General features: G+C 37.9%; 1 protein-coding gene across 4 annotated transcripts in view; it reads right to left on the bottom strand.

The window, feature by feature from the left end:
• Positions 1 to 693: 693 nt before the first annotated feature.
• The window catches only part of GPATCH2L (G-patch domain containing 2 like), a 62,628-nt gene continuing 36,008 nt past the window's right edge, over positions 694 to 27,313 (bottom strand). For 2 of the 4 annotated variants that reach the window (XM_007987355.3, XM_007987354.3), the window contains exons 9-10: positions 19,249 to 19,343; positions 694 to 13,474 (exon numbers count right to left, since the gene is read on the bottom strand). In XM_007987355.3, the coding sequence (XP_007985546.3) occupies positions 13,314 to 13,474; positions 19,249 to 19,343 (256 nt within the window). In that variant the 3' untranslated portion in view covers positions 694 to 13,313. The other 2 variants (XR_012091014.1, XM_007987356.3) reach the window with 2 other exon arrangements.

Here is a 27,313-nt window from a genome sequence, read left to right as displayed (position 1 = left end):
TATAGATTTTTTTCATTTCTCATCATTCTTCTGGGTATTTAGAAACAATTTTTGATTTTTGTGCTTGTTTGTTTTTCTAGAGGAGCAATGATAAAACTAACTTCAAAAGTAAAAGAATTCTGTAAGGATGCTCAGTACCTGGGTGACAGGTCATTCATGCCCCAAACCTCAGCATCACGCAATATACCCAGGTAACAAACCTGCACGTATACCCCTCAAATCTAAAATAAAAGTTAGAAAAAGAAAACAAACCTTTTCCATGCATTTCATGGCTTTAGGGCTTAGATTATACTAAGCTAAGAAGATAAAACTTGACTGACCTTTGGCTGCAAAACAAAAAGAGTTTGCTACTGACTGCTATGGCATAAATGTTTGTCCCCCCCGAAAACAGGTGGAAATCCTAATCCCCAAAGTGTTGGTATTGGAGACAGGGCCTTTGGGAGGTCATTAGATTAGGAGAGTGGAGCCCTACTGATTGGGATTTATGCCCTTACACAAGAGACCCCAGAGAGTTAACTAGTCCCCTTCACCATGTGAGGACACAACTAGAAGGTGACATCTATGAACCAGAAGGCAAGCTCTCACCAGACATTGAATCGGCCAGCACCTTGATCTTGGACTTCCCAGACTGTGAAACCGTAAGAAATAAATTTCTGTTGTTTATTAAAAAAAAAAAAATAAGGCAGCAAGATATATTAGCATACAAAATCAGTAGCTTTTATATAGAGAGCAATAACCAGTTAGAAGACATAATGGCAGAGGAAATCTCACTTACTAGCAAATAAATTAAATACTTAGGGATAAGCTTAGCCAGAAATGCACAAAACCTACACAAGGATAATTTTAAAACACTGCTGAAAAGGCACAAAATAGACTTGAATAAATGGAAATACATCCTCTGTTCTTGGATAGGATGACTCCACATTTTAAAGATGTTAGTTCTCCCTAAATCAGTTAATATCATATAATATCAATAAAATACCAATGTACCTTAAAAAATGAATTTAGACAAGTTGATACTAAAGTTCATATGGGAAAAAAAAATGTTTGAATAGCTAGAAGCACAACAAATAGGAAAAATTATAAGAGGGACTAGCCTTGCCAGTCATTAAAACATTCTATAAAGTCTCTATAATTAAAAGTGTGGTACCATGCACAAGTAGACCAGTGGAACAGAATAGAAAACCCAGAAAGACCCAAGTACATATGGATCCTGGATTGAATACCAAACCAGAAAAACAACATTACTGGGAAAACTGCTATAATTCAAATAAAGTATGTAGTTAATAGGATTGTACCAATGTTAATTTTCTAGTTTCAATAATTGTACCATTGGTATATAAGTTAACATTAGAAGAAGCTGAGAGAAGGGCACACAGGAAATCTACTTTTGCAGCTTTTCTGTTAAGTCTAATTTTTTTTTTTTTTTAAGGTTTTGGATCAAGAGCCCCTGAGAATGTGGAAAAGGAGCTCTGTGTCAGGCTAACATGGAACACCAGAGGGAATAAATCACCACTGCTCACATTCCCTGAGTTGGTCTCACTTTATCTCTGGCTGGTCAGCTTTTGCTTGGATTCTATAAAATACATGTCTTTTCAATAAATTCCATGTCATGCTTTAAAATGTAAAATAAAAAACTGGTGTTATAAAAAGTTTTTGTTAATCCTCCAAATGCATTTCTTTGTTTTCATTGGTAGGGTCTTTAAAAATACTTAGTCATGCTAATTGAAATACTTCTTCTATGACAATTGCTATATTAGATTTCTTTTGATGTCATTTTTTGGCAAATAATACCTTTCTAGAAAATTATCCATTTAATCCAAGTTTTTAAATTGTTTGCGTACAGTTGAGCAAAGTATATTTTATGGCTCTTATATATTATCTGGTAATTTTTATTTTGTGTTTGTCTTCTCTTGTAATGGTAGCTAAAATGTTACATATTTTACTACGTATTTTAAAAATTAGCTCTTTAATTCTGTTTCCCCATTTTTCTAATTAATTTTTCTGGATTCTTTTAGTCTGCTTTTAAAAGATTCCTTTTCCTAATATTTTGAGTTATACAACATTTATCTTAGTTTTTAATACACAAATCTTAGGGCAATGAATTTTCCTCTGGGCACTGTTTTATGTGTATCTCAGAGGAACAAGTTTATAGTCTAGATATGAAATGCTTTTTTAATGCTTTGCATTTCCTAATCAACCCAAGAATAGTTGAAGAGCTTAAAAACATTTTAGATTGCAGATGAGCAGTGTTTTCTAGCTTTAATTTATTGCATTCTTTTTTTTCTGACCACTTATCCTCAAATTCTAAGTTTATTGCATTTTTATCAGCAAATGGCATCTGTTGTTCCTTTTCTCTGTTCTGAAACTTATGTTTTCTGTATGCTCTAATACACAGTCAAATGGGGAAATGTTTTAGGGGTAAAGTGTAGTTACCATTTTTAGGGTAAAGTCTAATATGTATCAACTAGATCTTCTGTATCTTATTTAAATCATTCCATGTCCTAGGTTTTATCCATTGATTTGTCATGAACTGACAGAATTGAATTAAAATATCCAACTAACACTGTATTTCTGTTTCTTCCAGTGTCTCCCATGGCTTCCAATACATAAATGGTTTTCCATTATTTAGTACAGAATTCGAGAAACATCACATCTCGTGAGTCACACCCTTTAGCATTATGTAGTGTTTTTCTTTTTCTTTCAATTCTTTTTCCCTAAGTTCAACCTTGCCTGATATGCAGACTACAACTCATTTTCTTGTTTGTGTTTGCTTGGTTTACTTTTGCGCAACCTTTCTGAATCTTATAACATGAAATTAGTGTTTGCTGACATTTTTGCCTTTTATCTACAGCTAAGTTTACTTTTATTAATATGACAGGTACATTTGTTCCTATTCTATTGTTTTAGAAATCTTTAATTTTTGTGATTTGTTTGGTTGTGCATACATGTTTTTTCTCATAATTAGCAGTCTGAATTTTTCCTCTAGTGATAATCTCTTTAATCATATTTTCATATGGTCCCCATAATCCTCTATTTCATTAGTCAATATACCTTAATTCTCTAGTATGAGCAATGAAAAATTAGTATATTTACCTGTCCTCCCTATACTATTTTAATAATGGAACATAAAAGTCACTTTCTTATTTCTATGTACAAAAGCTAGACTACATCACCTAATTTAAAATGCTGGTCAGTCAGAAGCTGTTCAGGAAAAATGTTGGCCCAAAACTCACAATTATTTCACTTTTATGCAGTTTCAAAACGTTTAGCTAACTTTATTTATAGCACGGTATTAATGAGACCAAAATCATGGGATCAGAACTTAGTGTGAGCCAGCAGATTGGTTTTATCCCATGGGCACTTTCTGTAGGCTTAAAATATCAAAGATTGCTAAGGTGTTCAGTCCAAAAGGTGTAAACAGATCAACACAAATTTACTGTGACTACTGAGAAACAAAGCCCAAAAAACTTAACTGGCACTTGAACAACTTTGTCGCTGAAGAACAGTACAAGGAACTAAGACCATCACATTGTGCATTAAACTCTACTAAGCTGGTGGTTCAAGGGGCATAACCTCAGACTGGTATCATGCTAGAACATGTAATGAAATCAGTCAGCCAGGATTCCAAATAAAACATTACTTCCAATTCAGTTTAACCTAGTTTTAACATGTCAGTAGCTCCTACCAATAAGTGGGCCTAGCTATATTTCCCACGGAAGGTGACCAAGGCAATGCAAACCTGTTCACATCTCAGTTCCAGCTTTGTATGCACAATGGGCCAGTTGCAGTAGGGTTTCCATGAATGGCACCCTGAGCTTAGCAGAGGAATACTGCAATAGTTCTCCAACTGCCTTCACTTCCTGTCTCCTGCCTTCCTCTCTCTGTTCCTCTATAAGCTTTACATGTGGGCCATATGAAAACACTTGCAGTGGTCTGAACAAACCATGCTCTTACCCTTGGAGGGCTTGATCCACTCTTCTTAACTCCTGCTCATCCTTTAGGATTTCATTTCGTGTTTTTTTTTTTTACTTCTTCCACTGCCCAGTTTGAGTTAAAGTGCCCTCTTCCTTGCTGCCAAAATACCCTGCCATTCTTATCTCACTCTACATCGTAATACTTGCTTTTCTTGTCTCTTCCTCAGAAGACCATGAACATCATGAGAGCAGGAATGCCTTTCTTCTCTGTATACCCAGCTCCTAGCAGAGTGCCTGGCATAAAATGTGTTCTATACACATCTACTGAATGAAGGGACATTTCTAAAAGCCAAGACTGTTAAGGCAGCTTTTGCTAACAGTCAAAGAAATGTTTACCAAGGTGTTGAAAAGTCTATCACTAACATTACGATCTCATAACACATATCTTCCTCGTTTAGGAATCAGTTGTGCCTTGGTACACAAAGGACAATACCTTTTTATTGCCATAGGTTTGCAAGATCTGCAAGATTTAATTGACTTTTCTCTCGCTCTGGTCACTCTCAAGAACAAAACTAGGTTGTTATAAGAGGATGTCACAGAAACCGGCTATCTCCATTCAATGATGTACGCACAGAGAAGGGATGAGCCCATTCAGTTGCCTGGTAGAGAAACAGCCCAAGAGAAACAAGTCAATAAAGAGGTCTCATCAGACACTGGCCCAGGGCCCAGTGGCCCACAGCTTATGCATACGTACATGCCCTCTGACAGTTCAGTCTGTCAAAAGAGGCAGCAGAGGTATTGGTTAGGGACAGACACTCTTTAACATCAAACAGACTTGAATCTGAATCTTCACTGATGCTTAATAGATATGTGACTTCAGCAAGTTTGTCTATAACTGTAAGTGTAGTTCATTGTTTTAAAATGGAGACAAAAGTACCTACCCTTAGAGTTGCTGAGTGAGATGTTGTTTCCAAATGGCAGACCACTAAGTACACATTTGCCATTATTATTATTAGGTATTCTGGACAGGGGCCTAATAGTCTCAAGGATAGTATATCTAAGGGGCCCAGGGGCATCCAGCTTTAGGGCAGTTATCCTCTTCCCTAAGAGGTCCCTGAGGAGCACTTGGCTTAATCAGTGTTCAGTAAATGTTTGTTGAATCAGTGACTGGGGCAATGGCTCTGGTGGACCTTTGTTATTCTTATTGGCTGTCCAGCATCTGAAGTACCTTCCCACATGTGAGGAAGCTCAACTTTCCAGATAACCTCATTCTGACTTCCTAGCCAGGACACAGGCATATGACTACTAATCAGATCCACCTACCCCATATTTTGAATCAGAAACTAGTGATTCAAAGACATCAGGAACACACAGCATCACTTCTGATGAAAGTGGAATCTATATATCCAGTTCCAGGGGCAGCATGCAATGGTAACAGTAGACTGGGAAATCAAATTTCACTGTATTCATAGGGCTAGTGGTGATGCCCCAATAAAAAGTTCCTTGATAAAGATCAACATGAAGCTCAAGGTCAAAAAGGGATGAGGCAGCCCAATTAAAATCTTAACCAGCAGCAGAAAGCCACAGATTGAAGACAGCATTAGGTGGAGGAGCCTCTTTTGGGCACGGGCCCCCTTACCAGGCCAAGACCCCGAAGAGGAGAAAGCAGAAGAGGGACCACAGTCCAGGTCATCTTTTCACAAACAGCAACTCATAAGTAAACAGGAGTGATCCACCTTAGAATCTCACTAATCTTATCAGCAATTCCTCCTGCCTCACTGGGCTTGGAGGAGGAACAAGGGAGGTAAGAGAAGGACCAGAGTCCTTTAGTATGCTTTCCTAGAAGCCTGCAGTGATTAGTGAATGTGAACGCTTCCCTCTAATCTGTGCTTTTAAGTTGGTGCATTAAGGTGGTATGGCAAAGGAACTCACTGGCACACAGGTGTTCACTTCAGTAACGGAGGTGGTGGCAGAGACCGGCATCCCGTCTGTGCTAGACTGACCTACCAAACCACCCAGAGAAATTGAGAAAGAGCAAAGAAGTGGGAGAAAAATCAGGAAAGCAGGGTCAGGAAAGGGTGCATTCCAAAGAAGGAAGTGGTTATACAGCATCAGTATCATAAAAATCAACCTATGGGCTACATTTTGACAGTAGAAGTCACTGGTGAATCCAGCAAGAACAGTTTTCATGGTAGCAAGGGTAGCAGCCAGGTTTTAGAGTGGTGGTTCTCAGCCTCAGCTACACTTCTTTTTAAAGACTGAAACCCGTCCCACCTCCCCATGCTGACTTAATGGGTCTGTGGTCCAGTACAGAATTAGGACGTTTTAAAGCTTCCCAGGTGATGCTAACATGCAGCCAGGGTTAAAAACCACTGCCTCAGTGGACTGCAGAATGGACAGAGTGCAGATAAGGGCAGTATACTTTAGTGGTAGTTAGGCTTTCAAAGGGTTGAGGAAAGGTATTTTTGTTTGAAGCAGGAGTATCTGAACATGTTTAAATGCAAAGCTGTATGTGCCAGGAGTGTGAGGCTATATCTAGATCAAGTCATTTATCAAGGGAGAGGGCTTAGGGCACAGGAAAAGGGATTCGTCTTGGGCAGGACAGGCACTGGCAAGAAGGTAAGGAAGGGTGTGTGTGAGGGTGTCTAAGTGGGAAGTTCTGCCCGAGGCTGTTACGTGGTGGGGGAGGGCTGAGATTAACTGCTGAGATTGAGAGAAGGTGGGGGTAGAAAGGGTTTATAATAGCCAGTTTGCAGTAGCTGCTGACAACAGGAGGGAGTTTGAGATCAATATTGAGAGCAATTCAAATCGTTACCATAGTTTTGGGGTGGCATCAGTCTGCATGGTCATGAGATTTTTTTTCATGGCCTGCTTGAGGAAGCAAGGTGTAGGACCTATACATAATGAAACGTGTTGATTTTGAGTCAAAGTTACGAAGGCCATCTTTAAGTTCTCTGATATTTTCTTACCCCTTTCAATTAAAAACATTTGAATGAGGGGTCAGCAAGGGTCAGAACTTTCAGAGAAAGAAAACATTAACTTATATAATTTACATCTTAAAGTCTTCTAACTTTTTAGTCTCACACCTTGATAATATCTAGTAACACTAACATTTGTGGCCAGAGGTAGTTTTAACTGGTCTTTAAGATGGAAAAGAAAAATTGTGTGGTGTTTTAAAAGACTGCAAAAATTGAAATGAGAACTTAACAGTCTACACACATAAGCATCTGAGGAAATGAGAACTCCTAGTGTACCTTTGCAAACACAATGAACTCTTTAGCTATGCATATTCCCTGAAAAGACAGAACCTGGATTTCCAGGCTCTGGCAACCAGTTAGGACCTAGCCCAATTAACACAAGTAAAATATAAAGAAAAATGGCCACGGTTTTTTTTTTTTCAAAGCCTTAAGATTAGAGTACCATATTCTGAAATGCTGAATCCACGAGTCAGACAATAACATCAACAACAAAGCATGAGATTGCTATTGGTCTCCGACCCCTGCAGAATCGCTAGCTGAAATCTAAAAAAAAGACAACACGGTGTGATTAAGTGGGATCACAGAAAATTGATTTTTACATGCTCTGAAGTACTGAGATTCAATCCTAGCGAGAGATTATCAATAACTCAACAGCTATTTATTACACACCTATGTACCCAAGTTGGCTTTTTCTTCCAATATTTTTTTTTCATTTTTATGAGCCATACTTTAAATGATTCATCATTATCATGCTGGAAAATACATGATACTTTCCCTTGAAACTAAGATCTTATGAACAAATGTGGTAAACTCATACATTACACAAATCATAATTTTACTGCCAATTGTGAAAAATGACTATCATTCATAGACTAATAATTCATTGTTACATTTTTATCCATTTTTATTTGATTATTCATTTTTTGATACAGGGTCTCGCTCTGTCACCCAGGCTGGAGTGCAGTGGCCAGATCATGGCTCACGGCACCCTCAACCTCCTGGGCTAGAGTGATCCTCTTGCCTCTGCCTCCCAAGCAGCTGGGACCACAGGCATGCACCACCACAGCCAGCTAATTTTTAAAAGTTTTTGTAGAGACAAGGTCTCACTATGCTGCATAGGCTGGTCTTCAGATCCTGCGATAAAGCAATCCTGCTGCCCTGGCCTCCCAAAGTGTTGGGATTATGGGCGTGAGTCACCACACCCAGGCTTTATCCATTTTCAAGGTTATTTCCATCCATTTAAACATAGCCCTTGATAGCATCCTTTGTCAATTTTTCAAAAAGATCTTTCAGGAGCTTGTAGGGGAAAAAAAAATATGAGAAATAAAGACATTAACAGTTTCTGCAAAGAATTATAAAAAAAAAAAAAAAAACTCTTTACTTATGGAGGGAATATGAGAGCATCTCAGAGCTTAGAAGGAGACCAGTCCATGAAAACATCTTTTTAACTGTGTCAAAGTCTATGGTTCTCAAACTTGAGCATGCACCAGAGCCCCCTGGAGGGCTTACTGGAAGACTGCTGGACCTTGCGCTGGCAGTTTCTGATTCAGCAGGTCTAGTGTGGGCAAGGTGTGCTGGTGTTGTTGGCCTAGGGACCACACGCTAACAATTCCTGCTGGGCAGCTCCTTTTCTCTCCACGTTGCTTCCCATTTCTCCACCTTGCCAAGATTGCTTCTTTGCTGAATGTCTTCAGGATGTGCCCCCATTCTTCAATACTGTACTTGAAAAATTTTTTATTCCCTAAATCTGGCAATTTTACCAAGCATTTATGATGTCTACTTGCAGTGATAGAAAAATGTCTTCTTTTAGCCATAAGTTTGTCTTGCTGGACTTGTTAAAAACCCTATAGTCCATACTCTTCAACAATACTTCTCATCTTCCTTCTTTTTGATGTTGCTGTTTCTGGGCATTTGATGTTCATCTTTTGGAGACGTTAACACAGGAGAAAGCATCTCTGTGCCACTTGCATTTAGTTCTGAGTGATGGAATTCACCATTTTCCTCACCCTTTCCCTCTGTACCAGATTTCTTCTAAGGGGAGAAATTGTTGCCAGTGACAGTAACTCTGTGACCTTTCACAACAGGAGTGGAAGATAAGGAAACACTGACAAATAAAATTGGCAGCTCAAGCACTAGCAGAGGGAAGCAGCTGACAAGAGCTAACTTTACCATCCCTCCAACCATTGCATGAACCATGACATCCTCCAAGCCATGCCTCCAACTAGACTGCATCCACAGCTGCAAGAGTGAGCCACTCTGCTCTCAGTCCAGCTCAGATAAGCTTCACAAGACATACAGGGCACTGAACACAGCTGCTAACGCTGAGGTTTTTACAGTCTTCTCCTCAGGGGGAGAAACCTGTGTGGCTCAGAACCACAGTAATGAAGCCAAAATGAAACAAAGACTGGAAATGAATCATGCATCACCACCAGGAGCCTACGCCTGGAGCCAAAGTGGAGAACCCATCGCATCAGCAATGACTGTGCCAGCCTAGTTCCTTTGTCTCAACACTCCATATCTTCTTCAATTCCAAGTGACTTGAATGATAACTCTGCAGCAACAGAACTTTCCAGGCTATATTACAGGTCTATAGATACAGCTACAGTGTCTCTAACTCCAAAATGCAAGGCTCTATCAATCTATTTGGAAGTCATAACTAGTTTAGTTACTTGTCCTAGGTGTTGTGCTTTACTTAACAAAGGATGCTCTGCAAGCATCACAGACTAAGAAGATTTATTTCAGCTTTTGGCCATTTTGCTACAAAAATAGCCTTGTTAGTAGCCTATTTCATAGCCCAGCAATGTCCTCTAAAATTTCGAATCTCATTTGATTTCAAACAATTCAAGGCTAATGTGGCCTATTTTCCAATCACATACCACTCAGTAAAAACTATACTCAGCCCCCTCCAAATCCGGTACCAGGTAAACAAGCTACTAATTTCCTTTTATTAGTTCTTACCAAGAGGCAACACAAGGCCGGACATGGTGGCTCACACCTATTACTACAACACTTAGGGAGGCCGAGGCAGGAAGATTGCTTGAGGTTAGAAGTTCAAGACCAGCATAGGCAACAGAGCAAGACCCTATCTCTACAAAAACTTAAAAAACTAGCCAGGCGTGGTGGCACACTTCTGTAGTTCTCACAACTCAGGAGGCTGAGGCAGAAGGATGGCTTGAGCTTATGAGGTCAAGGTTACAGTGAACTATGAACACATCACTGCGCTCTAGCCTGAGTGACAGATCAAGAACCTGTCTCTAGGAAACAACAACAACAACAACAACAACAAAAGGCAACACGAGAGTTTTGTTCCTTTCAAATACTCCATCTGAAAAATAAACTAAAATTCCCTTAAACTCGTAATTAAAACCAACTTTTTATTAATGATCCTCACAGAAGCAGATAATGTTTTGACTTCTGCCCATCATCGAAAACACACAAAATTAGGATTCAGATAGGCCATCTGTGTAGCCAGCTGGGAAAAATCAGAACCCTGAAATAAATAAAAACTGTTTAACTCAGCTTTAGTTACTACTTTTGAGCAGATCAAATACATGAGCTCAAGGATCATCCTCAAAGTAAGTCGTGTTTCAGAGTTTTTCAACACTGATTACAAAACCTGATTTTTGAAACTAGGTAATTTCTTTGAAAGATAATAGATTTTTCTTAATTTATGACATTATACACTGCGTTGCATATAAAGAAACTTTAAGTTTTAAGATTCAAAATACACTCATTTCTAAGTCTATCCTCTGGAACTGGTTAATACAGAAAGCAAGCAGAATACATTGATTAATAATCCTTAAACATGCAGATACAGCACCTTAAAATGAGGAGCACAATTTACAACCCTGTGTTGGAAAGTATTTGTGTGCTTAATATTCTATTCTCTCAGGCAACTAACTTTCTCCCCATTTATTACAGGTAGACGTTGCATTCTTGGGTAATCCCTGTTGAAAGTATTCAAAATGGGTAGAAAAGCATGCCCAAGAAGATAATAAATATTCACGGCATACTGTTTCATAAATAAGCATCTCAGACTGACTCAGGTCTATCACTGAAAAACAAGAGATTATAACCCAGGGCAGAGAAAATCTGAAAGTCTGGGATTCTAGTCCTGGCTTAGTTCTGTGATTTGGAGCAAGTCACTTAACTCTGTGACTGTTTTCGTCTCCTTAAAATGGCATGACTTTGTAGAGATGTTTGAAATGTAAATAATGTTGTATATAAAAATTTTTAATCATAGGTAGAAAGGTGGACTATCAGGCAACAAGTTATATAGAAAAAATGAGGGAACACCTTGGCCACCTGACCTTTGGAGGTTTTCACTAATAGGCCATGATCATGGGACCAATCACTGCATGAGTCATACAGCTTGACACAAACAAAAAATTATATCCACAGATTTCTCTCAAACCCAACCAAGTATGTTAAAAATATATGCCATGGGTCACTATGGTGACAATGCACATGACAACAAAATCTAACCTCATCACTAAAACAATTCAGTGGTACCAATTTATATTCAACAGACATATTTTCTATACTTCTGTGGGTGCAGCCCACAGGGAAGGGAAGTGCAGCCTGGGAAATCCCTGTAAGCACACACACTGCTGCATGAGAGCCACGGGTGACTCAGAGGTCTGCTGGGCCAGTTTCAGCATTCTCCCGTCCCATCATCTCCACTCCTGTTAAGCACACATACTGCTGCATGAGAACCAGAGGCAACTCAGAGGCATGCTGGGCCGGCTTCACCACTCTCCCACACTGCTGCATGACATGAGAACCAAGGGTGGAACACCCCTGTCAGCACACACACTGCTGCATGAGAACCAAGGGCAACTCAGAGGCATGCTGGGCCGGTTTCTGCACTTTCCCGTCCCATCATCTCCACCTGCTCTCCCTCTACCATATTCCTGATTATGAACAATTGACATGTTCTCAGTCTTAAAGTGCCACATAAACTTAGCTTCAAATCCCCTTTTCCAACTAGATTCATGCCCACCCACCTCCCCACTTCATCGATAAAGAAATCTGGAGTTTCCATTGATAAGGACTATAATTGTAAAAGGGAGTATGATAAAGCAACCCATCATTACACTTTGTATGGGAAACAGGGGCAATCGCACTTTGGGGGAAGGAGGTGCTGCCCCATCCAGCACCTATTTAAGACAGAAAATAAGCAGGTGCATGAGTCGGAGTCCCTCTACAATGTGACCAGAGCAGGGAGCAATTCACCAAGAGCTTCTGTGTATTTCAGAGTAAATGCACTCATTGGTATTAAAAAAAGCCCTTCTGTCAGCCAGGCCCCTGAATGAATGACAGACACTCTTGATAATACTTTTTAGAAAGTGTGGCTTCTCTCCAGCAGCTCCAGGCCTTCACTTATTTCTCATTTTGACAAAGTAGCATCCAACTTCAGGCACGACTGTATATATAACTCCACATGCAGCTGAGCCATCATAAACACACCAAATATAAAGGCATGTCAAAAAGACATTTTACCTCCCCAAAGCATGGCCCCAAGAAGCCATTATTATAATAGAGTATGAATTTCTGCTGCAGGTTATTAACCTATAATACTAACAATAAAGTTCTGCTTAGGACATAAAGGCTTACACTGGGACATGAAGTAGTAAGACACAATTCACTGACTATTTTAAATTTGCTGTACACCTAAACCATCTTCTCCATTACACCAAGCTGTGTGTGTGCGTGTGCATGTATACACACGTCCTCTTTCAGTAGAACATAAACTCTGAAGATGAGGTAAAATACAATACAGCTGCTGCTGCTGATGAGCTGTCTGAGTTTCTGCAGACAATCTGCAAAAAAATGGAAGTTCTCAAGGCCCAGTTGCTGGTGTCTCTTTTGAGGCTCCAAAATGAGAACCTCGTTGATTTATCTTATTGGCACTCTGAGTGAATCAAGAGTAGGCTCAAAGGCAAGCCTTATCTCCTGCAAACAATTCCATACAGGCCTCAACTCAGTATTTAAATTTGTTTGGAACTGGCTACAAATTTGGAACTTCCTCAAATGATATTAAAAGCTCTACACAAAACGTATGCAGAAGCAGTTACTGGTTTTTCAAGAACAAAGACAACTGCAAAAAAGCAACAGCTCTGTAAATGGAGCTGTAGTAAATGTTGAGACAGCAATAACAAGGTAACAAATAGAGCAGAGGATGACCTTTTTGTAAAAAATTGCTGCCTCAATATTTTACTATTAAAAAAAAAAAAAAAAGACTCGCACAACATGATCTTCTGAGAGAAAGAGTCCACTGCTGTGTTTGAAAGAGGAGTTGGTTCTGGTGGTGAAAGGACTGGGAATGTCGATTAAGATATGCAAGACTATCTAACACAAAGTCCAACATTTGCTTCAGCAACACCCAGTCAGCTCCTGAAGGGTGAAGTCTTGCTCTCTAGCTGTATCCAGGGCTCTTTTCTTGTGGCATTTTAAAAAATGTAGCAGTAGTTGCATCTGTGGTTTTCTCTGTTGCAGAGGTCCTGACCAACCACTCAGAGCTGGGTGATTTGGGGGCTTGTGATGCTGGTGTGGTTGGCTCCACTGCATCCATGTGAACTAGTAAGGTTACAATAGAGAGGAGCAAAAACATCAAGGGGAGATAAATTAGAATAAGACAAATTAGAATGAGAGACACTTAGAAACAAAATTTTCTTAATCCTTATACTTCATGTCCTAGTAACCTAAGTGGCCACATAAGGTACCTCTTTTTTCTCTACAAAAAAGTAAAGACAAGATTTAAGTAAGATAGTATTTCCTACTCTGAGAAAATGGGTTCAACTGAACAAATAAATAAATTCAGGAGCACGCATTCATAATGTAGTAAAAATCACTTATAAAGTACTTACGTGCCTATTGCTTAAACAATGACTACTCATGATCTTAATTGTTAATACAAACCCTTACTCATAGATACTCATAGAGATGACTCATAGTGATCTCCACTTTCTAGATCAGGGAACTGAGGTATAGAGAGATCAGATAAATTGTTCAGGGATAAAACAGAGCTGGTTAAATATCAAGATTCAAACACAGATACTGGACACTAAACCCCACGCTCTTCCTGCCACAACCCATGCCTCCGACAGGGCAGTGTTACCAATAAATATATACCATACAACAAGGAAAATGGCAGAAAAAGAGCACAATCAGGCCCAATATTTTTCCATAAGATCACTAAAGACATTCTGGACAGGAGACATGGCTTGTGCAGAGCTGTCCTGTATACTTCAGAACACTCACCGATCTGGATCCTATCTGCTGAATGCCAGGAACATTCCCCAGTCATTGTGACAAACAAACATTTACTTCACATTTCCATATGCCCCTGAGCAGAGTGGCACAAACCATCATCTCCACCCACTCTGCTAAGAACAAATATATACTAAAATATGGCAAAACCTAGGAAAGTTTGGATTTTACCCTGTCACCCAATAATTCCACTCCCAGAAATGTAACCTAGAACAGTAATTTTCAAATTGCAGGTCACAAAATCAATTTAGTGGGTCATGACCATTACTTTTTTTTCTCAATGAAAAAAATAGAAAGTATCAGCACGCACCCAGGATAAATTTCAGATTTACACGTGCAACCAACACACATATTCAAACATGAATTTCTTATTGTGGGCTAATGTAAAAATATCTTGAAAGCTGTTACTCTAGATACAAGAGTTTCTTGAGGGCAAAAGCTTTCAAACATTCTGGAACTTCACCAGAGCAGCAGGAAATACATTTGACAACTCAAATCTCTCTCTTTTTTTCTCTCATACACACATGCACTCACAACAAACTCAGGCACACATACTCACTCATATTTAACTGGTAATAAATTTCAAAAAACTATACCTACATGGTCACCAAACTGCAGTGAAAAAAGCACTACCCTAGAAAAACTTTTTTTTTTTTTTTGCTATTTTTTACTACAGTAAAATACACATAAAATTTGCTATCTTACCCATTTTTAAGTGTACAGTTCAGTCGCATTAAGTACATTCACACTGCTGTGTAACTATCACAACTATTTATCACCAGGACTTTTTCTTCATCTCAAATGGAAACTCCGTACCCATTAAACAATAACTCTCCCCATTTCCCTCTTCCCTTGGCCCCTGGCAACCACTATTTGTCTTTCTGTTTCTATGAATTTGACTACTCTAGGCAGCTTATAAAAGTGGAATCATACAATATTTCTCCTTTTATGTCTCACTTATTTCACTTAGCAAATGTCTTCATCCAATTTGTAGCACGTAGCAGTTTCATTCTGAATAAGAAAGACTTTCAAGCTACATAATATTCTGTTGTATGTATACAGCACATTTTGTTCATCCAGCAATGGACATGTGAGTTGTTTCCATCTTGACAATTGCAAATAATGTTGCTGTAAACAGAGGTGTGCAAAAATCTATTTTGAGTCTCTGCTTTTCATTCTTTTGGGTATATGCACAGAAACAGAATTGCTGGATCATATGCTAGTTTTATGTTTAATTTTTTGAGGAATTTTTTTTACATACTGTTTTCCACAGCAATGAGCAATTTTACGTTCCCACAAGTACTGCACAAGGGTTCCAATTTCTCCACATCCTCACCAAGATGCTCTCTGTTTTTGATACAGCCATCCTAATGAGCGGGAAGTGGCCTCAAAGAATGTTTGCACTTGTTCTCTCAGAGAACAGTGCAGTATTTTCCATAATAGCATAAAACAGGAATACGGTCCAAATGTCCATCAAGAACATTTAATTATAGTATATTAATCATATTCATACAATGGAATACCATATACATGGCAGCTGAAAAATAGATTTTGGCAGGACAAAGCATGACTGAATCTCAAAAACAGAACCGGGTGAAAGCTGCAACATAAAATATGACATACTTTGATTCCATATACAAGGCTTCAAAAACACAAAACTAGACAATATATTGCTTGAAGATACATGTCTGCTAAAACTACTTGAAAAAAAACAAAAGAATGACAAACGATAAAAAACAATCAGAATAACTTTTACCTCTGAGGAGAACAGGGAGGAGATTTTTAAAGAAGATTTTAACTTTTGAAAAAAGAAAATTTTAACTTTTTCTTAAAGTGAACGGTAGGTACATGGATATTTGCTGTATCTTCTTTACTCCTTACATATCTGCTATAAACGTTCTTTTATACCCATTCAATATTTACTAAGAAACATGTTTAATTTTTAAAAACATTTAAACTTTAAAAAGACACAGTGGGCAGTAAGAATTTGCCCTATGACTCCCGAGAAAAGGGACATCCTAAAATAGAACTACTGAATCCAACCATGTGGTTAGAGTACATCAGGAATCACTCTGTTTCACCTTTAAGATTCTAATAATTTATTCTTACAACAAATAACTAGTGGGTTTGTTCCACGGGCTAGGTATTCATTTAGATGCTAGGGGTACAGTAGTGAGCAAAACAGATACGCAGTCCTGCTCTTGTGAACGCATCTGACAATCCATTTGGCAATTCAAATCTCTCTCTCTCTCTTTCTCTCTCTTATGTCACTGACCTAGTATTTGAAACCTGATGTAACTAATTAGCAGATTAACTATTCGGTATCCTTCTGAATGATACTCTAAGCACACATATCCTATCCCAGAAAGAGAAAGGTCAGAAAAAGTTTTGGGGATAGCTAAAATATACTCACACAAATAGCTGGGTTCTCAACAGAATTTCTGATCACCTCAATTCCGCTTTATCAAAAGCCATGTGTTTACTTTTTGAAGGATTGGAATCTGCATGCCGATGGCTCTGATCTACCATTCTGATGAAGAAAATCATTTCAAGAAAACGAAGTCTGGTTTTCATCTGGGTTTATTATGTTTTTTACAGCTACTTAATCTCAAATTTTGGAGAAGATAATTCTTTTTTTTTCTTTTCTGAGTACATTCTTTAAGAGCATATTCAGCTAGTTCACTTCAGCATGAGGGAGACACTTGCGGGAAAGTCCCTGTTCTGGTGCATCAAGTCTCAGAAGCAGGCTAGCATGCTTGCTCACTAAGATCCAGGATGTAGTTCTGTGCAGTAGACACTTGCAGGCTAGAAAGCCATAAGGAGGGGAGAATGAAGATACAAAGAAAATAAAGGTGCTACACTTTCAAAATGGGTCTATTTAACAACCCTATGGTCATTTATGGCTTTTTCCTTGGCCTTTTGTTACTATTAGTACAAAAAGACAAGGAAGACATACTGTTTCTTCCTGCTCTTTACCTCTCTACCCTTATTAATATCTTTAAATTCAGTCAATTTCAACTCAAAACTTTCTACTAGTGGGGGAAGGGAAAAAAGGGAAAAGATTTGTGGCTGCATGTTTAAGAAAGAAGCTGAATTCATCACAGTGACAGGGGAGAGTGTTGGCAGAGATCTGAGCTATTTATTCTTTTAGGAAAATCCTATAAAGAATGACACAAGGAAGCCTCTATCTGCAGTCTTGTTCATCACACTGGTGAAGAGTCCGATAACAGATGTATGCAGTAGCGTGATTTAGTGCCAGGAGCTGGCCCCTGATGTGTATTAATACAGCGGCAAAGCGGAACGCACCTCTCTTCATCACTCATTCCCATAAAAGAGGTGGAATCCGAGATGGCCCGATGTTAGGCAGAGCAAGCCCATTTGTTCTACTGACTGATGGCACAGACTCAGGCTATGTCCTTCACCTCCATGGGGCACTCAGGTTGTGGGTAGAAAAAAAAGAAAATGCTCAGTGAAGCAGGGCTTAGTCAACAAGTGAGAGAAGAGGAGCTGGGCTCAGGAGGCGAAATGTTTAATGCTCAAGTCTTGTTTAATACCCACCCCCACACACGTACATTTCCCAACCTGAATATGGAATGAGGATTTTAAACTCTTCCCAATGGTTCGTTCCTCTCTTATAAACAATTAAAAGCTAAAACCAGAAGCTAGATATTAAGGAGAAAAAAAAAGAACAAAAAGATAAAAGAGGGGTGGTTTTCTTTTAATGCTTCCAATACCATAGACTGAATGAGGATCTGAGTTTTGATGCAGGGTCATAGTCTGGACTTGATCCTACTGTATATAAAAAGAAGAACACCTGCAGTGCTCGAGAGGACAGCTCTAGAGTCACAGGGAAACTGGTCTGATCTTGGCTCTGCAATTTATCAACCATGTGGCCTCAGGGAAGTGATTTAAGCCTTGGTTTTCTCATGTGTAAATTGGGAATAAGAACAGCGTCTACCTTACAAGGCTGTTGCAAAGATTAGGTGAAATAATGTTTACAAAGTGTTCAGCTCAGGGCCTGGCCATGTGGAAAGCACTTAAAAAAAAAAAAAAAAAAAAAAAGGTACTATAATCATCAGACCTGTGATGAAGACTGTCCAGTATGAACCACCATCAAGCAGACATCACAAACAGAAGCTCAAAGAGGACAATTTCACAGTTCACCAAAACTTACTAAGTCAAGGTAGAGGATAGGGCTCCCTCCCCATCTGTCTGAGGTTTACTCTCTATTCAGCTATCAACTGCTCTGATCTATATAATAGGTAGCATTTTCTAAAGAAAATAAAATATTCAATGACATATTCAATATCCAGTTTTCTCACAGAAATATTAATAAATACATAACTCTCCCCTTTTTTTCATTGAAGGATAACATACACACAGTGAAGGACATCAATCCTAAGTGCACAGCTCCAGATTCTACCTATGCAAGCAGCCATACACCCCACCAAATTCATCGCATGGAGCACTGCCAACAACCCAGAAGGTTTCCTTGTGCCCTCTCTTGGTCACTGCCCGCCCCGCCCCCCACCAAAGATAAGCACTATTTTGGCTTCTACCAATTAGTGTTAGTTTTGTTAAAAAAAAAAAAAAAAAAAAAAAAAAAAACCTGAAAAGTTTTAGCCTAAAAAAGTTTTTAATTAGGAATGTCATGACCAATAAAATATTAACATTCCACTTATAAAAGCAGTGAGAATGTACTGTACTATATGCAAAATAAGAAAGTAAATAACCCCATGTGACTGCCTGACTGCTGATTGAACTGCCACCTCACCTGGACTTTCATTAACATGGACCTAATTTCCTGTCTGTGCTAAAACAAAAGCTCAGATGACTGGAGATTGCTGATAGTGGAATATAGGGTTTCAAACTCTAGATAGTCATGTAACAGAGAAAAAGCATAGACTTCAGAGTCAGCGAGAACTAGGCTAATTATTTCTTGTAGTCTCAGTTTTCCCATGTAAAGTGGGAATAAAATGATCTACACTATCACAAACATTACATGAAAAGGTATACGAAACACATAATTTAGTGCCTGACACACGGTACATGCTCAATGAATGATAACTGCATGTAATCACCTGCACTGGGGCTAGACAAAGATGCCGTGGCCACTGGTTTCCGCTTCCTCTTGATGTCACGTGAACACGGTGGTCCCCAATGTACATTTGCCTGTCTGCAGATGTAAGAAGAGGAAAAAGGTTTGAACTTTTTAATTCTTATTGTAAGACATTACAGCCCAGTTTAAATCCTTAACCCATTACAGACATAAATAAAATGGGCACCGTCTTTTGCCATTAAGCATTGGGACAACATTATTCAGAATTAATAATAACTCACTCTTTATCCACAATACACACCCATTCTAAACTTTTTACCTGATTTCAGTGTAGGAGACATTCAAGATTAAGTTCAATAAATATGTGTTGCATTACTGCTTATTTTTATACAATTATTTTTCATAAAAACTATAACCACAATTGTTCTAAACTCACTAATGAAATACTTACTCCCAAGAGGTAATATATTGAAAAGTTTAATGCTGCAAGAACACAGATATTTGCACAGAATTTTAATAGGAAGTTTAACCTCCTGCCATGTAAATCTGAATTTTTAATACTGTCTACATCACAAGTTAAGTAAGTTTGGCTTCTGTGACTTTTAAAAATACTAATTATGTTTTTTATTTTACAGGCACAAAAAGAAAATAAAAATATTAATTATGTGACAATATGTTCCTTCATCTGAATATTCAGCTTATTTTAAAAGCAAATGATTCTGTGAAAGACAATGGGCTTAACACTGAACTAGCTGGTATGCTATTTTAGTTCACCACTGTTCCCCAAGAATGTATTGTACTGTATGCAAATTAAGAAGTAAAATAAAAATCTTTACGTATGTTACAAAGTATTCAGCTCAGGGCCTGGCCATGTGGAAAGCACTAAAAAAAATCTTTATGTATGTAAAGATTTTGTCCCTCTCAAACTAGACAGATCCTGCCCCTGATTAAAGACCAAAATGAGTCTCATCTTTACACAAAGTGTTCCCTTGAACATTTGGGGCCTCATCTACCATGAAGCAATGTATAACTGGTGTGCATATATCTTGCTTCTCTGATGAAACAAGAAGGCTTAATCTCTTTGAGATTAAGAACAGGGATCTTGAGAACAAACTTTATTTACACTTCTTTGATAATTTTCCAATGATCTACCAACCTTGGCTCAAGGCACACAGGCGATCCTCATTAGCTGTTGATTAAAACTGCTATGAATGAATAAAAGTTCTAAAAATCAAATGGCCAACTGAATGAACACTTAAAAGTGGTTAAAATAGTAAATTTTATATTATGTACATTTTACAATTTAAAAAAACTAGCCAAAGTAAATAACATACAAAATTATACCAGATAAACTCCTAATCAGTAGTCCCAGCTGAGGATCAAGACCCTTAGTAGTTTTAAAACTGGAACCTCAGACAAACCTAAGAAAACCTGGTTAGCAAAGGCAACAAGACAGCTGGTGAATGGACAAATTTTTTGACTCAGAAAACCCCCAAAATAACTTGCACAGTTGAAAGGGGTGCATGCATGTATGTGCGCGCAGGCACACACGCGCGCGCGCACACACACACACACACACTTTCAATTATCTAAATAGCAAAAGCTTAAGAGTCAATTCAATTTATAAATAGGAAAACATAAGAATTTGATTAAAATCCTAAGAAACTAGGAATGTGAAGAATGTTATAGGCTGAGATTTATAATACAAAGCCAGTGGTTTGGAAAATTCCATCCAAAGCACCTTTTATTGATCACTCTGTCGTGTACAGAAAATTAAGTCAAATACCTCATGAATAATTAATTCTGAAAGCCCAAATAGTTAATTCTAAATAGCTAATTATAAATGTGTAAAGTAGAGAAAACACTTCCTTTTTCATACCTTGCAAAAATCCTGGGAATAAGTCTAGGGAGCATGCTGATTTAATAACAAATTAACATAGAGGACAACATCAAAGGTAGACAGGATTTCAGTCTGAATGGAGTGGTGGTAATTCCCTTTGAAGTCCAGACACAAGCAGAAAATAAAGTTGACATGACAAAATTGTGTTTCTCCTCAAAACAGAGAAATGTGGAACACATACAGCATCCATCTTTTCCACAAACATGGGACTTGAGTACAGACCCAAACTGAGACTATCCAAGCACTCTGATCTTATTCAATCATCCTTATCCTCAGGCATGATTCAGAAGGAGAAACAAAGTCAAACAAAGGCTAACATAGTCATGTATAGTCATGCTTCTTTCCTCTTTATCTGAAGCTCATTAAAGGAACCTCCAAAGCTTTTCAGAAAAAATGTTGACACCATTGCTTCAAGCTAAACCATGTTACTGTTAGACATCAGGATGGTGGCGCTCTACAGCAGTGGCGAGGGGGAAGACAGGCAGAGAAAGAGGCACAGGGAGCTTCTGGGGTTCTTTCTGATAATGCTCTTTTTCTTCACCTGGATGCTTGTTACTTGACTGTAACTTTGTGACTGTTCATTGAGTGTATATTTCTTTGTACTCTTCCCTGTATGTTTATCCTTCAATAAAAAGTTAATTAAAAACACTGCTTCTTCAAGATCACAGTTTACAATATGCTGAGTTTCATGAGACAGACGCAAAATGAGAAGCATAAGTACTCAAGAAGTATATTAAGATATTAATTCTTGGTGTATCAACTTGAGCTACACAAATACTGCCTTTTATTTGCCCCCATCCATCATTTTCACCATTTTGCATACTTGACAAATGTCAGTAACATGGGAAAAGGCCCATATTATCAACTCTTTTATGGGTCTAGTCAGTACTACTTATCTCACACTTTCAAGGAATGATAGTGTCATTTTGGAAGTAAAAAAAAAATTTATGCACTACAATGTTTAAGTTTTTAACAACTTTTAATGGAAATGCTTATTTACTTTAGCAAACTGCGAATAAGTATTACTTACCTATTATTACGCACACAGGTTATTACACTGCAACATCTTAGGGTGTTATTGGGGGTTCAATGGCTCAGGTGGTCCTTCCACCACCCTGCTCCTCTAGGCGATATTGTTTAGCCTTCAGGTCAATTGTCTCTACATTAATTGACCCTTGACTTGTTATGCCTCCAGCATATTACTTCTCTCTGTGGTAAATGGTCTACTTCTACCACCCCATTCCCACCTCTAACTGTTGTCTTGAATATCCTAAATCCTTCAGATTTTGTAAATTCCTCTGCTTACAACAGGAAAGAACTGAAGACTTTCTAAGAAATCAAGTAATGAAGTTTGTTAAGTGAATTATTTTATTGTAAAAGTAATGTACTTTTGTGGACTATTTCCTTTCTACTAAGCAGTTTTGTTGCTTCTTTCATTGTTCACTAAATTTTTACTGAGCACCTACTCTTGCCAAGCACTGTACTAAACACTAGGAATATAGTGATAAACAAGTGACAATCTCTGCCTTGATGGATCTTATAGTCAAGTTCTACCTGCAGCTGTGCAGCTTTTCAGATTACAGAATATGAATAACAAAGAAACAAGGGTATCAATAAAGAGAAGGTACGTTCATTTTTAAAACTCAATTTAAATGATCCTTCCCTCTTAAAACATTTCTCTTAAGACACATTTCGAGGTTGGAGAGCTATTTCATAGGAGGTAGAATAACATCATATCTTAGCAGTCAGTATACGAGGACATTTTTCTCTATGTCCCTTCCTAGACAAGATTTGGGGAGGGAAGAAGAGAAACGGTCAAACTGTTATAATAGGACAGTAAGACATTTTGCTTCTGTCTTGATTTTAAGTGAACATTAGTACTGCTAGAGTTTGCAGCTTGGGAAAATCTATTTTTCTATGTGAAAGCCCCATCTACTTGGAAAGAACCCTAGAGGACAAAGAAGGAAGAGGACCCAGAACAAGCCTGCTATACAATGGAATACTATTCAGGCATTGAAAAAAAAAAAAAAGAGTAAATCCTGTCATTCACAGCCACATGGATGGAACCAGAGGACATTAGGTTAAGTGAAAACAAGCCAGGAACAGAAAGTTAAACACCATCAGTTCTCACTCATAAGTGGAAGCTTAAAAAAGTTGATCTCATAGAAGTAAAAAGTAGAACAGAGGATACCTCCGGTTGGGGTATGGGAAGGGAGGGATAAAAAAGGATTTATTAAAAGATATAAACTTAGAGCTAGATAGGAGGAAAAAATTCTAGCATTCTACAGTACTGTAGGGTGACTATAGTTAACAATTATATATTACACAGTTTCAAATAGCTAGGAGGATATTGAATGCTTCTAACAAAAAGAAATGATAAATGTTTTGAGTAGATGTATATGCTAATGACCCTGATTTAATCACTACATATTGTATGTATTGAAATGCCACTGTATACCCCATAAATACGTACAACCATTATGTGTCAGTTTTTTAAAATAAAATAAAATTTTAAAAAGAAGAACTAAAAAAAAAGAACAAGCCTGGGGAAAAGAAGAAGGAAGCTGGGTGCTTAGAGCAAGAGGATTCAGAGGCAGGAAACAGAAGCTGTCATGCAGCATGGCACGTCCAGAATATTAGCACAGCCCTGCTCAGGAGTAAAGAATACTACTACGTGTGGGGCTGGTAGGGCCGCCTGTATTATTTTGGGGAACCTTAGCATGTGGGTAAGGCAACTGCTACAGCTTTGGCTTCCTATCGAAGAGGTAGTTCCAGTTTTTTGTTTATCCCCAAATAATTCCAGATCATCAAGGGTTGCAGACATAAAAAATTAAAGAAGGGAAGGAAAAATAAAGAGGTTGACCACCTCTCCAACCCCATTTTCATTTAGGGGTACTTAACAACCACTTGGCTCCTTTTCTTTTTAACGTGTTATTTATTTAATGTGTGTTATTTTACTTCGAAAGCATCACTGTTTACTCTCAAAATGGAAACTAAAAGAGGGACAAAAGCACAAATGCGGTAACAAAAAGGATAAAAAGAGTCTAAGCTTCTCTTTCTCACCAACACAGAGACCCTTCCTGCAAGTAGAAAGGGTAAAAGATTAACAAGATATTTCAAAACTATTTTTCAAGAGTAGTATATGGTTGTTCTTGGGTTGCAAACCATGTAACATGTTAGGGGAAGTGATCTTTCAATTAGGCATAGTGTATAAAAGGGCAGGAGTGGGAGGAGAATCAGTAACATACTTATTTTTAAATTTTTCCCTGGGTAATTCTGATAAGCACCTACCTACTTTGAAAATTACTGAGTTGAAAAATCTACCAAATTCCCAGAGTCAACCTAGTCAATAATGCAGATCTAACTATTCAACCTAAAGAATAATAGAATGATTAAATTAATATACACTTAGATAAAAATACTATTCCCCAGTATATACGCAATTAGAGAAAAGACAGGCTATGCCTTTTCTGTTTCATCTGATCAGGGCCTCAGGGACAATCTTCACTCAGGCCAGTAAAACCTGGGGCATATGCTTCTTTCACAGTGTAAGTGTGGGATCAGTACTTCCCCTAAGAGTGTGATAGTTTCCCCACTGTGGTGGCATTTGCCAGGGCAGAGTTGGAAGAAAGAGCACTAAAAGCAAAAAGTACACTCTTTTTAAAAAAATTCTTATCCCAGAAAAAGTCACTAAATTCTTATTGTGTGAAGGTGAATGCTGAAGATTAACAATTAATGGAAAGAGGATTCTTTCTATCCGAGCATAAACACAACATTTGTTTTCTTTTTTACTGCAGGTAACTGAAAGATCAGGTGAGTTGTTAAAACTGCAGTGTTACTTAGGAAACTGGGCAGATCACTATGTCCTTGGGGCAGGAATGTACTTTTAGGGAAAAAAAAATACTTTGAGAAATACATGCATGTTTAATAGAACCAATGTTGGCAAAAAAATAACTGAAGTGACTGCTTTAGATTTGGAACAAAGATGTTTAGAGTCACTCCTATGGAGAGAAAACAGTCTGTCTGCCAATGGCAAGCTAGTTTAAGGAATAGTTCACCTTCAAAAATCACTCATTTTTAAAGTTAATGAAAAGTTCATTTTTTTATATAGAATAAAAATCCTCAAAAAACTGGGTATGGAAGGAACATACCTCAACATAATAAAAGTCATACATGACAGGCCCACAGCTAGTATCATACTGAATGGGGAAAAACTGAAAGCCTCTCTTCTAAGATTAGGAACATGGTAAGGATGGCCGCCTTCACCACTGTTACTCAATTTAGGACTGAAAGTCCTAGCTAGAGTAATCAGACAAGAGAAAGAACTAAAGGGCATCCAAACTGAAAAGGAAGAAGTCAAAGTATCCTTGTTTGTAGATGATATGAATTTATATTTGGAAAAAACCTAAAGACTGTACCACAAAACTATTAGTAGTGATAAACAAGTTCAGTAAAGTTGCAAGATACAAAATCAACACAAAAAAACAGTAGCATTTCTATATGCCAAGAGTGAACAATCTGAAAAAGAAATTTAAAAATTAACCCCATTTATAGCAGCCACAAATAAAATTAAATACCTAGGAATTAACTTAAAGAAGTAAAAGATCTCTATAATGAACATATAAAACATGGATAAAAAAATTGAAGACACCAAAAAAATGGAAAGATACTCCATGTTCATGGATTGAAAGAATCAATACTATTAAAATGTCCATACTACCCAAACCAATCTACAGATTCAATGTAATTCCTATCAAAATACCAATGACATTCTTCACAGAAACAGAAAAAGGAATCCTAAAATTTATATGGAACCACAAGAGACCCAGAAGAGCCAAAGCTATCCTAAACAAAAAGAACAAAACTGAAGGAACCACATTACCTGGCTTCAAATTATACTGCAGAGCTATAGTAACTGAAATAGCATTGTACTGGCATAAAAACAGACACACAGACCAACGGAACAGAACAGAGAACCCAGAAACAAATCCACACATGCAGAGTGAACTCATTTTCAACAAAGGTGCCAAGAACATACACTGGGGAAAAGACAGTCTCTTCAATAAATGGTGCAGGGAAAACTGGATATCCATATGCAGAAGAATGAAACTAGATCCCCTATCTCTCAGCATATACAAAATCAAATCAAGTAGATTAAAGACTTAAATCTGAAATCTCAAACTATGAAACTACTATAAGAAAACACTGGGAAAAATCTCCAGGACATTGGTCTGGGCAAAAATTTTTTTAGTAATATCCCACAATCACAGCAACCAAGGCAAAAATGGACAAATGGGATCACATTAAGTTAAAAACCTTCTGCACAGCAAAGGAAACAATCAACAAAGTGAATAGACAACCCACAGAATGGGAGAAAATACCTGCAAACTACCCATCTGACAAAGTGTTAATGAGAATATATAAGCAGCTCAAACAACTCTATAGAAAAAAAATCTAATAATCCAATCAAAAAATGAGCAAAAGATTTGAACAGATATTTCTCAAAAGACATACAAGTGGCAAACAGGCATATAAAAAGGTGCTCAATATCGCTGATCATCAGAGAAATGCAAATCAAAACTACAATGAGATATCATCTCACCCCAGTTAAATTGGCTTACATCCAAAATACAACTAATAATGCTGGTGAGGATGTGGTGAAAAGGTAACCTTCGTACACTGTTGGTGGGAATGTAAATTAGTACAACCACTATGGAGAACAGTTTGGAGGTTCCTCAAAAAAACTAAAAATAGAGTCTTTTTTGACTATTTTATGATCCAGCAATCCCATTACTGGGTAAATACCCAAAAGAAAGGAAATCAGTATATCAAAGAGATATCTGTACCCACAAGTTTGCTGCAGCCCTGTTCACAATAGCCAATATTTGGAAGCAACCTAAGTGTCCATCAACTGATGAACGGATAAAGAAAATGTGGTGCATATACACAATGCAGCACTATTCAGCCATAAAAAAGAATGAGATCCTGTTATTTGCAACAACATGGATGAAAATGGAGATAATTATAATAAGTAAAATAGACCAGGCACAGAAAGTCAAAAATTACATGTTCTCACTTATTTGTGGGATCTAAAAATCAAAACAATTGAACTAATGGAGATAGAGAGTAGAAGGATGGTTACCAGAGGCTGGGAAGGGTAACGAGGGTGGTGGGGAATGCGGATGGT

The sequence above is a fragment of the Chlorocebus sabaeus genome, chromosome 24 (assembly GCF_047675955.1).
Source record: "Chlorocebus sabaeus isolate Y175 chromosome 24, mChlSab1.0.hap1, whole genome shotgun sequence".
NCBI lineage: Eukaryota > Metazoa > Chordata > Mammalia > Primates > Cercopithecidae > Chlorocebus > Chlorocebus sabaeus.
The sequence above is the reverse complement of the archived record's forward strand: the minus strand, read 5'-3'. Positions and strand labels throughout refer to the sequence as shown.